The sequence below is a fragment of the Acanthochromis polyacanthus genome, chromosome 6 (genome assembly GCF_021347895.1).
Source record: "Acanthochromis polyacanthus isolate Apoly-LR-REF ecotype Palm Island chromosome 6, KAUST_Apoly_ChrSc, whole genome shotgun sequence".
In the NCBI taxonomy this organism is placed as follows: Eukaryota; Metazoa; Chordata; class Actinopteri; family Pomacentridae; genus Acanthochromis; species Acanthochromis polyacanthus.
Window position 1 is genome coordinate 37,689,574 of NC_067118.1, and position 15,101 is coordinate 37,704,674.

At 40.0% G+C, this 15,101-nt stretch overlaps 2 protein-coding genes across 2 annotated transcripts; both read left to right on the forward strand.

Annotated features, from left to right (window-relative positions):
• Nucleotides 1-977: 977 nt before the first annotated feature.
• LOC110958606 (prostaglandin E synthase 3-like) lies at nt 978-4,974 on the forward strand. The gene is made up of 8 exons (XM_022205214.2): nt 978-1,214; nt 2,085-2,198; nt 2,332-2,401; nt 2,484-2,582; nt 2,871-2,960; nt 3,046-3,102; nt 3,212-3,239; nt 4,000-4,974. Coding segments are annotated over exons 1-8 (480 nt in total). The 5' UTR covers nt 978-1,212; the 3' UTR covers nt 4,020-4,974.
• Nucleotides 4,975-5,089: 115 nt separating this feature from the next.
• mipa (major intrinsic protein of lens fiber a) lies at nt 5,090-14,883 on the forward strand. Its single transcript, XM_022205217.2, has 5 exons — nt 5,090-5,655; nt 6,408-11,592; nt 11,881-12,045; nt 12,137-12,217; nt 12,311-14,883. Exons 2-5 carry the CDS (start codon nt 11,233-11,235, stop codon nt 12,494-12,496), a joined length of 792 nt encoding a protein of 263 aa, XP_022060909.1. The 5' UTR covers nt 5,090-5,655; nt 6,408-11,232; the 3' UTR covers nt 12,497-14,883.
• The last annotated feature ends 218 nt before the right edge of the window (nt 14,884-15,101 follow it).

Genomic DNA, 15,101 nt, shown 5'->3' on the forward strand with positions numbered 1-15,101 from the left:
TACTGCAGTCAAGAATATGTCACCAGGTGAACTGCTCATAAACTTTTTGTGCATATTTGACAAAACTTTTGCAGCCATAACAACAGAAGTCACGTTTTTTAACTTTGTAAGTCAGGAAAAAAAAAGATAATTGTGTTGGCATTTTTGCTCAGTGTAATAATAATAATAATAATAATAGCCTAATAAACTTTTCTTTCCAGAATAGAAAAGAATGAAATAAAATAGAATAGAATTTACTGCCGTTTGCACTATAACATTACAGTTCAGGTAAATTGGAATTCTTGTGAGTTTTTCCAAAGTCATCTTTGTAAAAATAAATAAAAGTTAAAAATAAAATTAAAAGAAAATCAGAAGCAAAAGACAAGCTATATAAGAATAGACATAAGAATAAAATAAAAACACATATAAAGCACTCAGATAGATAGATAGATAGATAGATAGATAGATAGATAGATAGATAGATAGATAGATAGACCATTCCTTTGGGGAAATTCAATGTATCAAATAGCTTACATATTACATACAGATAGATAAGAAACAATGTACTCATGCAGAGTCAGAAATTTGCAAAAAAAATGTTGGTATTTACAATAAATATAATGTCACAAGAGTCCAAAATAGAGTAAAATAGAGTGTTATAAAAAATACACAGTACAATGTGAAAAATAGAAAGAAAATGTATAAAGGAGTGGTCATTTTTTTATTGCACAATTACATGTCACAGGAAGTAGGTCAACAGATCAGATCAATAAATAAAGCTACAAAGCTCGTATCAAAAAATAAAATCTGACTAGGAAGACAGTGAAAAAGCAAAAGTTAGTAAGATCAAGAAACTGTAAATAAAAACATTTCTCGAGCAATTTCAAAAACTTTCACAGAGGAGTTTTGAAAGGTGTGTTCTCTGTGACAGTTCCTCGGTGTTTCGTCGAGCTGCTCTGCTGGTGGAGCTCTTGCGCTGCTCTGGATCGGATCCGTCTTTCTAGAACGATCTCCAGCGGCTCCGGCCTGCGGAGCTCCGTGCCCACGCTCAGAGCAGGCACGTCACGGGAGAACGGGGAAAACACGCGATGTTTGGAGGGACTCCAGTGCATCTGTTGTAAACCTTAGAATTAACTGTTTAGGTTTCAGTCATCAGTTTTGCCGGGCATTGCTGCTGGGTAACACCGTTGTCCATATCGTTGTCCGACGAGGGAGTTGCTAAAAGCAGTGAAGATGTAAGTCTGGTTTTTACTTTGTGGTCGTTGACGCTCGCAGCTAACTAGCCACCAGCCTTGTCAGTGTGGTATAATGCGGATCAACTAGCTAACGGTAGCTAACTGAGCTAGCACACGAGTTAGCACTAGCGGTGTAGCCATGCTTAGGGACTGTCAAGACAAAAACTGCACCGCTAAATAAAATATCAGATAACTTTCTCTAGTCATAAAACGTGGCACCACCGCGCCTAAACTGGCAACGTTTTGTTTACGCGCCTTGCAGGAGCTCAATTATCGTTAGCCAGCAGGCTAATGTCAGCCAACATGCCAAGGATAAGGTTAGCCCTGAAAAAGCATGGTGTCATGCTCGAAAGATTTCACTTTAAGCTAACTTGAGCTAACGCCAACCTCCAGAGACTTGTCAGTAATACTGAAGCTGCCCGTTTTCCAATTAAAAAAAATACTCTTTATCAAGTGGCTCACTCCTTAATAACTGCACAGCTTACCTTTAATGTGCTATTACCCTTCTCCCTCTCAGTATGATAATCTGTTTTAAGATTTAGCTTGTGTACTATGTGTACTATACTGTTTGCAGGTGCATGAGCGAGGATAAAAAGCTCATTGTTAAGGTCTTCTTGGTGAATTGTTGTGAGTTTTAGGCAGTGACATGAAGGATACTTGAGAAGCTCTCATGCTAATTTGGAATGAATGAGTGACGCCTTCCACAACATGACTCAAACGTGACCTCAAATGTACAGCAGCCTATACACGTGGGCCACATTAGCAATAAACGCCCTAATATTAACCGGCAGGGTGCTCAGTTCCTGCATAGAGAAAGTATGAAGTGATTGCCTGTGTCACTTATTTCCTCTTTCTACTCGTTTTCATCAGGCAGCCTGCAACAGCTAAGTGGTATGATAGACGAGACTCTGTATATATAGAGTTCTGTTTGGAGGACAGTAGAGATGTGCAAGTAAATTTCAACAAGTCAAAACTAGATTTCAGGTAAGCATTAACAGATTGTTCAATGGTTATTAAATTTGCAATCAATATTTCAAAGAAGCATCCTAAAGAAAACCTTAAGATGCTTTATTGAAGTGAACCCTGAATAAATATTACCTCTTTTCATTTCGTTTAGCTGTGTCAGTGGAACAGATGATATCAAACACCAGAATACAGTGGAACTTTTCGGGGAGATTGACCCTAAAGTAAGTTTGTCACATACTTACAGTTCTGCTGTGCTTCTCAGGGCCATCAAAACTTTCATCAGATGCTCTTTCTGACACACAGGAATCCAAACACAGACGCACAGACCGGTCTGTGTTGTGTTGTTTACGAAAAGTAGAGCCTGGGAAGTCATGGCCACGACTTACCAAAGACAAGACAAAGGTAACTCATTCTGAAAACAGATTTGTCAGTATATACATATGAAGCACTTGACCGTACAAATCAGATACTGACAATCAGTCTTTGAATAGATCTGTCTTTCATCTGATCTGTGTTTTGATAAATATGACATCTGACGGCCTTATTTTGGTAATTGTGAGTAAAAACATGGAATGCTCAAGAGGGAATGGTAATATTTGCTTAGCCCGTGAGCTAAGCAAATATTAATGTTTTGAATAAGTTGATTAGATGGTAAATGTTATTGAAACCCTTGAATCCACCTTCTCTTAGTGCAACTGGCTGAGTGTGGATTTCAATAATTGGAAAGACTGGGAAGATGACTCGGATGAAGATTTGTCAAGTTTTGACAAATTCTCAGAGGTAAGGATGCTGAACATGTGATGTTTGATGAGTGGGTACGTTCAGATATGTTGACATGTTGGTTGTCTCCTGTGCATTTCACCAGATGATGAACAGCATGGGAGGGGATGATCTACCAGATTTAGATGGAGCAGATGACGTGGTACAGTTTAAGTTCTTCTTTTATACAGTTCAGATTTTTATTAGAAGGTTTTATCAAGGCTAAACAGCACATGAACAATTTTAAGTTTTGCTTTTGCTTTGTTTTGCAGCATGATTCTGCAGACAGCGATGATGAAAGTAAGTATTTATACAAAAGAACTGTCTTGTAATTTGTAATCTGTAGTCTTTAGTTCCCAAGAAATCATTTTATTTCATGATTTTATTATAAAAAATGGTAAATAGTGAGTAAGAGATGGTCCACACATGGCATATTGTAGCCCATTACATCCAGATAATAGTTAAAATATGGCTGATTTATGGAGCTAAATCTGTATTTGTGCCATCACTTTTGTTTGTCGTCATTTTAACCATTTGACATAATTTTGCTGATGATAGTGACTCAACTGATCACATGCTCACACAGTTTCTTTTGTTTTTTTTAATTCTCTTTTTATTTGAATTGAAAAGGAAAATTATTACAATTCCAAACATGTCTTATTTACAGCAGCAAAGACTATGCTGTCTTTCCAATATGTTCTTTCTTTATATCACTCTTTTTTGATGCAGAAGAACAACAGAACAGGGGAGCCAGCCATTTGTAGTCCTCTTCACAACATTTAAAAGAAACAAATTTAAATAACTTAATTTAAAAAAAAAAATTGACAAAAAAACCCTATATCTAACTGAGTACATTCAAGTAAAATCATGCTTTATGGCTATTACATACTCAGTCCATTTAGTCCAGATCTTGTAGAACTTCTCTTTTTGCACTTTCAGGGAAAATGTCAACTTTTCCATAATGTAAACCTCTTGTGCAATATCAATCCTTTCCTCAATAGTGGGTGGTTCCACTTTTAACCACTTTCTCACTCATACATTTTCACCTCTTGTGTTTCAGAAATGCCCGACCTTGAGTAGGCAAACACGGATGCCACCTCAATAGTTAATAAAGCAAGTTATAAGTCGGTTGAAGACAGGCTAGACATGAGTTGGCAGCCACATTGGAGAAGATCCTAATCTCTCTACGCAGTTTCCAAAGCGGAACCCCTCAAGGGAGTGACAGGGAGTGACTGTTGGATACAGACATGCACAGAGATCCATAGCGACATACAGTGCTGTGCTTTGCTGTTTTGTTCTGCATGGACAATTCTGTTAAAATGAAAAATGTTATTGTTCATTGACTTAAACGACTGTGATGGGATGTGCTGATGTCTTACACCTTCTCTCTCTCTCTGTTTTTTTTTTTTTTTTTTTTGCGATGTCAGAGTATGTATTGAACGTTGTGATTTCTAATGAACAAAACAACTTAAAATGCCTATTTTCCAAAAAAGTAGATTTTTTAAATGACAGATTTTTCCCCTTTAATGTTTTTATTGTAAATTGCACTTATTTTGTTTGTTAATTTAAAAAGAAGGTCCGCTTGAAATGTTTTTTTTTTGTTCCCGATGTATGCCAACATCTGCAAATATTTAACAAAAATTTCATTTTTTAACGATGTTTCAGCATTTAAAATAAACAGATATGCTTGTGCAACTTAAAGCTTATGTTGAGATTATGCTAATGGAGTGGTACAATATTTTCACATAGTCATGCCTTTACAAAGGTGAGCTTGTTTCTCTATGCCAGTATACACATTGACATTGTAGCAGGTATAAAAATTAATTTTCTTCCATATACGTACTGAGGTGATGGCATAAGTCCTTTCTAGTCTACCAAGACTTACCCAAACAGTTCTAACAGGTTCTAAATGTTTACCATATACACCAGAAAAATGCTTTGGAGGCTTGTGTGTTTGACTCAACGTGTTTAAAATCCTTTGCGTTTGTCTTATGCTGTGGGTAAACATTTCTAATAAACTTGAACATTGAAGAAATACTGGTCACTGTAATTGTTCTCCTGCCCATACTGGCCACAAAGCGAAGCCTTTCTAACAGTTCACTTGTAACCAAACGAAGCACAAACTCAACAATCCCTGATCTGTGTAAAGATGTTCTCTAAAGTTCAGCTGAAGCGAATCTGAGGTTTTCACAGTGCTCTGTTTCCATGGTGAGCTCTGGTAATGTCACAAGTAAATTTGATACAGAAATTAAAATATCTTTGGGAAAAGATCTCAATTCTGCAATGACAGACTTCATTGAAATTTCAGCTACAGCTTCACAATGCATTTTTACACAGAACTCCTGCTGTGGACTTCCATTAGGGAGGAGTCTTTCAAAGGCCAATATTGAGAGGAGTAACAGCTGCAGCAACCTGTAGCTCTTAAATCCCTTTTTTTTTTTATATAGAGCGTTAAAAGTTTTGCAAAGCCAGGGGACGGGGTTACTTGATTGACAGCCCGGTCTGGAATAATTGACAGGTCCTATGGAGGAGGAGGCCGCCGAGACTCTGCTCTCCTCGTTTGGATTAATTCTGATATAATAATTGTTGGTTTATTTATCGGTGGAGCAGCAGAACCTCTTCCACAAACAGTTTTTCTGCCTGTTGGCTTATTTTAACCAGTTTTCTACCTTCGGCTGATTCTACCAGCAGACACCGAAAGGACTCTGATTGGTCGGTAAGTGTTTATCTTCTTCTCGGTGCCGCTTTTAGTGCATTTTATATGCAGCTGTAGTGTTAGATATAATGTGTGCCATACACTCCAGATGTTGGTGGAGTTTATTTCTGTGTGTATTGACCAGAGAAGAAAGTTGGCATCCAGTAAATATTAGCTTCAATGTTAGCGATGCTAACCGAGCTAGCTGCTCAGTAGTAGCCTGATTAGAGCTAACGTAGCATTAAGCTAACGGTGTTTGTGTTGTGTTTCATGTAAACAGCTGAAGTGAGTTGTGTTAGTGTAATGTGGTGCATTTAGTTAATAAAACTATCAGTGGAGACGCTGGTTCACATTAATGTGAGGTTTAGAAAACCTAACTGTGTTTAAAACATTAAGGTTAAGGTTCTGTGTTGTCAGTAGTCCTGAATATCTGCTGAGTCTGAAGTTAAGCTGGAGAAAACAGTAAATCTACTCTCTAGTCGTTAACATTGTTTAATGACTGATTAACATGTTGTAGTACGTATTCCTGCAGTGTAGATTAGAAAAATAACCTCCCAGAATGTGTCCAAAGTAATGATGAACGCTACAGTTATTACGTTTAAATTGCACCACAGATAAGCTGGATAATAAAATCCTCTCTCCTAAAGCTAAAGCGACGACAGGCCTTTCTGTCTTTTAGTGCTTGGAAGATATGACAGGAAATCTCTCCAGGGATACTTTAAAATGAACCTCTGCTGTTGATGCTGATGCTGTGATGTCTCTCATCATCTCAGGTGTCTCATGTTGACTATGAGGATCTTCTGAGTGAAGCCAACAAAAGGAAAACCTCATCTAGTTGTGAAGAAGGAGACTGAATAGACGATATCCTCAGTGAACCACTTCCTGTTTCACTTTCACTTACAGAAGGACAGAACAACAGTTTATTATTCTATGTTGAGCAGACAGGTGCTCTGCTTTGGAGTGTGACGATGTTGTTGGTGATGTGGAGACTGAAGTTTCCGTTTCACCCACAGCATGCTTTAAGTCACCCGGGTCGGACTTGATGTTTGAAATACTGACAAACAGCTCAGATTTAACTGTCTGCAGTTCTGTTTTGATGGATGTTAAATTTTCACTCAAAGCCACCAGGAGCTGGGTCTTTAAAATAACCGCCGTCTCGTTACAGAGTGAAAGTAGCAGTTCTTCCTTAAGGTCAGAGATTGCAGCATCTGAGGGCCTCTTCAAAAGAAGATGGAGTTTATCTGATCTGTAACTCAGTGAGTTAAGGGTTTTCCTATAGAGCTGCAGGTTGCTGGTTCAAGACCAGACCTTGCTTAAACTTTTTGAAAAACTTAGACAAAGAAATAAAGAAAATTGCCCATGGTGGGACTCAATCCTGCTACCTTCCACTTGGTTGTCTCTCTTCTTATCGCCCTGAGCGACTCACGGCTTGGCTTGTTTGAAAAGTTTCCTTTTTTTTCCCCAATGTTTAACTTTAAATCTTTCAGGTTTTTCTTTTTAAATGTTTTATTACCTTTTAATGTTTAATTTTCTTTTTAAATGTTTCATTGTATTTTCTGTTTAATTCCTATTTAAAGTTTTATTTTCTTTAAGATTTAATTTTCTAATTAAATGTTTAATTTTTTAATTAAATGATTTGTCTTTTTAAATGTTTAATTCTTTGAAATATTTCATCTTTAATGCTTAATATTTGTTTAAAAAAAACATACCATTTCATAATTACATGTTTAGTATCTTCTGTTTAATTATAAATATTTTGTCTGATATAATTTAATTGTATTTAATGTTTAATTTTCTTTTAAAAGTTTTATTGTATTAAATTGCTTCTTAATTTTTTTTCTGTCAATATTTTAACCCCAACCTTAAAAATGAAAAACCCTTAAATCACAATGAAAATACTTCTGTTGTTACAATCATGAGTTAGTCAGTTATTCAGTTTATCAATTCAACATTATTTGTTTAGAACCGTTCACACAGATGACAAAACTACACAAAGAGAAAAAAACACAATTAAAACTCAAAAACATTAAAAAAAATTAAAAAAAAAGATTTAACATAAAATATGTTGTGTCCAGGGGATGAAGGGAGTTCATTGAAGTCTTTTTGGGCTCACACAGAAAATCATTTAAAATAGAAACTTGATATTCAGTCTAAGGAAACTGCAGAGCGACAGAAGAACCAACAATATCTCCAGTTTTCTCCTTTAATGAGTCCATTCTTCTGGTGCTTTCAGACCAAAGAACTACAGACTCTTCACAACCTGCTTAAACTCTTGGTACAGGACCTCACCACACGGGTCAAGAAGTTTCCTTCTCATTTCTACTCTGAAGCGCACCTTCTCCTGCTCAAACTACTGAAATGTTTCTGCTGCTCTAAAGTCTGGTCTCCAGAACTTCCTAAAAACTCTCAAAGTCTCTTCTGCTGCAGGTTGCTTTGTAGAACTGTTCCAGAAAACCTCACTAAACCACATGGAGGGGCCTCAAGATAGTCATCCAAATGAAACCGTACAAAACCAAACTAGCACAAACCAAACACTGAAGTCTCCTGCAGCCTACCAGAGAAACAGAATGTGTCTGACCAAAAACCTCTAAAGACTCAATACAGCCAAGATAAAGATACAACTCAGCTGCACCAAATCCACTAATCACTGCACACATTAGCACCATGTGCTAACTGTGGCCGAAGAACCACATTTACCAAGACAACTATCCAGTACAAAGCCCTAAAACACACCAAAAAACACATTAAAGACAATTTTACTGCTGGAAGCTGCAAGGCAACTCCTAAAGAACAAACTAAAGCAATGAAGCCAAACCCAGTTCAGTGAAGAGAAACAGAGTAAATGTTTGACTGCAGACATAAAGCAGGAAGACACTGAGCTGCTCAGGTGTTCCTGATAACACCAAGCAGCCACCTGGACAGCCAATAGGAACACAGCTTACTGGAAGTCCAGAGGGCTGGCTTAGTAAAGTAAATTTAGTTTTAAGTTGAAGCAGAAAGTTAAAGAAAGTTGAAAACCATCTTCTGATACCTGAAATCTCTGAGTTTTCACACAAAGAACGCCTGAACATGTCAAATTGGTTCCATCGTGGAACCATCATTGTAAAAACATCATAGTATGGTGTGTTGCTCAAAAAACATTACGATTACTAGGGTCGCCGAGGAGCATCACAAAAACAGGAAAGAGAATCAAAGTTTGTTCAGGAGTTATTCTAGAACCCATTTCCATGGAAATGTGAAATGTCACTGTGACCACTGTGCAATGATTCACTGCAGTGTACTTCTCTTAACCTCACACTGGGGTGTTTTAGGGGCTTCCAGCTCCTCTGCACTACTAAAAGGGAAGTGCAAACCTGGAATTCCCTTATGCTGTAATTTTACAATGTAAATACAGCACAAACACAGAACTAGTTCAGGGAGTTACTGTGTAGCTATTATTGGATTTATGGTATTGAAAGTAATTATCTGTTAGTAAAGGCTGTATCTGGTTCATTAACCACAGTAGATTGTCACTGAGGTCAGAATCAGAAATACTGTATTGATCCCTGAAGGGAAATTACTTGTTGTTGAAAAGATCCCCATTCAGTGGTTTCAGAAGTTCCTAAAATGAAAGTGTGTTTTGTCAATGGATCATCTGAATGAAATACACTGAGGATATTTTTTTTATAGTTTATGCTGTGTAAACTTTAAAGTGAACCTCTGCAGTACATGTTTTGACCACTGTGTGGTGAACGCAGGCCAGAGCTTCTAATCCAGAGTGAGATGTTTAGAAGCTGCATGTTATGTATGTGTCAGCAGTCTGGACCTAGAGAACAGGAAAACACAATGCAAGCACCTTTTCAACACCCGCCCCCTGTACAACTAAACTGTGGGCTTAAACCCATAATGGGGGGCTTAGGGAGTCATGAGAAGGGCATAACACTCATCACAATAGAGATGCGCCCACTGGCAAATTATAGTAATAAACTGTCAGGGTCAGAACAGCACAATTTATCACTGTTTGTATTGTTATTTTCATCTGCAAACCTCAAAAACTGTCCATCATATGAAACAGAACTTAAAAAGATAACTAATTTTTGGGACATGTAAATTACAAACGTATTTTCTCTTGACATCCGCCGAACTCTAGGATATCTACAGCACAAAGGGTATCTATCTATCTATCTATCTATCTATCTATCTATGGAACAGCAAACACACACTTTCAGTACTGACAGCAACACAATCGGATCATAGAAACGAGCAGAAACTGTGGCTGCCAGCGTTTTGTTTCCATGCATGAAAGGAGAAAGGCAGCGAGCTCAGCATAATCCTTTCAGAGCACCACAGCCGTCCCTTTGGCTGCCCTGGTCAGCATGATGCTCCAGTGCAGATGATCAATGCCAGGCCTGCTCTCCCCTCTTCCTCTCCAGCCGTGGATTTTCCACTGCTTTATCCAACCTGAGCCTCCAAACCAATCCACCGCACACAATGTAAAACTCTGCCTAATCAGTTCTGCTGCCACAAACCTAATTTGTACGAATCCAGATCACAAGTGGGAGAAATTGAGAAATTGCTCGAGCTTCATGGGTCGCGGTTTTGATTAGAGTGAATGTGAGGTCATCAAAGGCAAATGATGGGAAATCACTGAGAAAATGACACTGTAATCATATTAATTGCTGTGCTTGTGAAAATATCAACATTACTGGAAGCGATGTAAAAGTTTAATGCACTCCACTTCCCTCTTACTGATTTTCACCCACTGCTTTTCTATTTAAAGGGTTGCAGTTTCTCAAGAGGGGGTTTCACACTTTGAGTTGCTCTAGGTGGTGTTTTTTCCCCTCTTCTCCTGGTTAATGTTTCAGTCAGGCTTTTGGAGGTGCTTAGGTGCTTCATTTAAACCTCCTCCAGTAAAACCAGAGGTGTAGTTGAACCTCTAAAAGGCTGGAAAACATCCAGCGTGATGCTCTTAAACATCTTTATTTAGCAGATGATTAACCACATATGATTAAACACACATTTCTTAATTATTTCTGTGCTTATTAAATTTGCAGCCTGTTATTCCCGGTTTGCTGGTTTCTCTCTGAGCTGAGGGAGGTCAGAGCAAAAGAAGGGTTAAATGACTTTGTTTTGATTTGTGGCATTGTGCACTGACCCCTCCCCTGGTCTCGGTGGCACTTCGGTGGACCTGGGGTGTTATAAAAAGGCCTCCGAGCTCCCCCTGCTCTGGTAAAGAGGCTGAATGTCTGCAGGACATGCTTAACGTTTGTCTATCCATGTTCTACTACTAACAACCAGCGGGGTTGGCATTACATAGATGCACAGAGACTGGCGCACTGCTCCACTCAGGAGCTCTCTATGACAGAAATCAGAGTTCAGAAGGCAGAGCAGCAGAGAATTCACATGAGAGTTACATGTTGAGCAGGTTACGTGTCGTTGCATTTAGCTTTAGAGAGGCAGTTTCTGTTTGAGGGCAGATTTTTGTCTCTTGCTCTGTGTTTTTTGGTCACAGACACAGTTGTTGCTGTGGAGAAGCAGCTTCTTTTTTTTAGTTGATTAGTTAGTTTTCCTTTTCCTCCCTCCACTGTTTTAGAAGCTGCTTTTTGACCTTTTGCCACCATGTGGGAGTTCAGGTCCATGTCGTTCTGGCGAGCAGTGTTCGCCGAGTTCTACGGCACCATGTTCTTTGTGTTCTTTGGGCTCGGGGCGGCCCTCCGCTGGACCACCGGGCCGCACAATGTTCTTCACGTTGCCTTTTGCTTTGGGCTGGCGGCTGCCACATTCATCCAGTCCATCGGCCACATCAGCGGAGGACACATCAACCCGGCCGTCACCTTCGCCTACCTGATTGGTTCTCAGATGTCCCTATTCCGTGCTTTCTTCTACATCATGGCTCAGTGTCTCGGAGCGCTGGCTGGTGCTGCTGTGCTCTACGGGGTCACACCCAGCAACATGAGGGGCAACCTGGCACTGAACACGGTAAGATCACCTTCAGTCACTCAAATAATAAATTACTGCAGTTAAACATACCAGCTCTGGCTGCAGATTTACATTTTTCACTTACTAAGTGTAATATTAACAGTGGATTATACTATGTAAAATCCATATGTACACGAGACTAAATTGAGACAATGAAAATGCATATCTGTGAATACAGATACAGCAGTTACAGCAATTCTACATAAAATTTTAAACTCTGCATGTGTGTTTTGAACTGATTGGCTTGCAGCCTTCATTTCATCTCTCTTTCTTTTTCTTCATATTCAGCTGCAGCCCGGCATCAGCCTTGGTATGGCCACTACGATGGAGGTTTTCCTCACCCTCCAGCTCGTTGTCTGCATCTTCGCAGTGACAGATGAGAGGCGCAACGGACGCCTGGGCTCTGCTGCTTTAGCCATCGGCTTCTCTGTGCTCGTGGGGCATCTTCTCGGGGTAAGAACCAACACAAAATCAAACTGTAAAAACTTGCTCTATGTATCATATCACATATACATATGAACTTCTGTTTGTGTCTGTTTCCTAGATGTACTACACCGGAGCAGGTATGAACCCAGCAAGGTCTTTCGCCCCGGCTGTCCTGGTCAGGAACTTTGTCAACCACTGGGTAAGATAACTGTAAATACTTCACACTAGGAATTATTTCAGTATTAATGTGACGTCCTCAGACTCAGGAACGCCTCCCTGTGTTTTCTGCCAGGTGTACTGGGTGGGGCCGATGATCGGCGGCGCCATGGGTGCCCTGCTCTACGACTTCATGCTGTTCCCTCGCATGCGCGGCCTCTCTGAGAGGCTCGCCACACTGAAGGGCACTCGGCCCCCGGAGGCAGAAGGCCAGCAGGAGACAAGAGGAGAGCCCATCGAGCTCAAGACACAGGCCCTATAAGCCTGGAGCAGGAGATCGGCTTTCTGACCCCCCTACCCCTCACCCGTCACGCCTCACCCTGCACCCTCAGTTCCTGGTGCATCCTCAGCCCACACACTGTTTTTGCACACATACCTCCTCTCCGCCTCCACACATGCTAACACAGATGCCCCCGAAACCTTTGTTACCCTTCGTTCTGCATCCAGAACTGGACCTACTGCATCACAGTGAAGGGGCGCCCACAGCCCTGATCGCCTCTCCTGATCTCACCTCTGCCCATCCTCCATCCTCCTCTTCCCCCCTCGGAATGCAGGACAAAGATGATGGGTTAGAAGAAGACTTGCCACTGAAGGAAGCACCCTGCGCCCTGTGGTGTGGGGAGTCAGCCCCTTCCGGCTGACCAGGTGGCTTTAACTGCTCAGGACAGGGGCCGCTATCTCGATCTTTCCCTCCCTTTTTCTCTCTCTTTCTGTTTTTTCTCCCTATTTTGTAGTCTGCTAGGAGTGAAGCTACAGTAGAGCAGTGGACTTCTGCATGCTTTTCCATTTTGATCCATTTTGATCTCGCTCTTTGTTTGTTTTGTTTCATGAACTTTGGGTAAATTACATGTAGGTGTTGTACTTTACCGGTATTTATTTGGCTTCTCTTTTTTTCCCCTTTTTTTAGTTGTATGTGTGTGTTTGACAGCGAGAGAGAGAACTGAGTGTGTGAGTGTGCATGCATGTCTGTGCGCATGTGTATGCTTGCGTGCTTGTTTTAAGTGATCATTTTTATTTTTCTCTTTTCATTGCCACAATCCTTTTGTCTGTATCATGATTTTATTTTATTTTATTTATTTTTGGTTTATCATGCAAGCTTATTTTAGGGAAAGATGCTGCCTTTTCATTGCCCTCACTGATACTGCAAAAGTTTAATACACAAATTCAACCAATTCCATGTTTAGAGTGATCCCATTTTTATGTGACATTGAAATAATCTACACATCTGAGTCACGTCTTAAAGCTAAAATCAAAAAGTTCAGAGTCTGTGTCTCATCTAGTGACGCACAAACACACACACACACACACACACACACACACACACACACACACACACACACACACACACACACACACACACACACACTCATTTAAATAAACAAAACCACACAAAACTACTTGGTCTTTTCTGAGCTCAGTCGTTAATGAAGGTACTTAAAATGATAATTTTACGCCCAAATCTGTGCCCCTTTGTGGGAGATCTGCAGGTTTGTACCTCCTTTTAACAACTTATACAGTATTTGTGTTGGGTTACTGACAGAAGTTTGTCGCCAAAGCTTTAGAGCAGCATTTCTCACAGATTCGTGTACAGGTGTGTAATATTTGGTTTGCTTTTACTTTTGCGTGCCTGCCATGGAAAAACAAAGAGAGCAAACCTGACAAGCTGTCACAAGGAACAAGCGTTTTCTAGTTGAATTGTGTTGTTTGACATGACTGAAGGGTCTTTGTACATCAACTCAAGGTTAGACATGAAAGAGTGCATGAGGTGTGATGGCTTCTTGCTGGTGTTGGCAAACACCTTCTCTTTTCTGGACTGAGCTGGGCGGCTCTTTGGGAGTGAGATAGTTTCACTGGACAAGGACCTCTTTGATATTTGGGAGAAGAGCGAAGGTCATCGCCAGGAAATCTTTAGTGTGTTTGTTCAGGGTGGTAGACGTACACCTTCATTTTCAGACAGTCTACACCAGAGAGAATGAACTTTGAGGTTGAACTGGCCTGGCGTCCCCTCCCTCCTCCATCCCTCCTTCACTCACCCTACCTCCTCCCTTTGTTTACGAGGCAGCCATCTTGTTCTGCTCTAATGAGGGGACATCCACAGCTGCTGGGATGGAGGGAAGGGGACAGGCCCGCTGAGATAACTTAGTGTTTTACAAATTTCACCCGAGCAGTTGTTGAACCAGACATGTAAGCTGATTCTCTTTCTGCTTCTTCTACATAACCTTTTTTTCCCCCGTGTGATTTCCCTGGCAGTGGTTGAGTAGAAATTACATTTTAATGACATGTTGAAATTAGAATTTGTTTTCTAATGGAAAAGCTTTGTGATGTACAGTGTAAAGTTTTCTTTTTTAAAAAAAAAAAACACATTTCATGATTGTTGAAACTGGATGGACAGGAAGTATGACATGCTAGTGACACAATGTCTCCTCTTTGGCTGATGGATTATGGAAGTGATGCCAGTTTTGTTACACATCAATATGCTTTGATTCAATGGACAGCCTTCATGGTAACAGGCATACCTTCCCAATCAAAATGCCATTGATTCATTATTTTTATATGTCAAAAAAAATCTGAAAAAGTTTTCAATTCCTTTTTGTCTGTTTTCTTTTAGACTCAATGTAGAAAAATAAATAGATGGTTCCAGACAAGACAGACCTACATTTGCATGTAACTGAACAAGAAAATCATACATGCATCCAAGAGTTATGTGTGACATATTACACTTCTGACACCTGAACCTAGAACCATTTACATAAAGGAATCAGATGAGGTTATATCTGTGATGCCACACGGGCAGTGAAGGTTGCAATTCATCTGTCTGTGAGGAAATAATCCTCCATGTGCAGCGATTTCACATTTGACACTAAGAG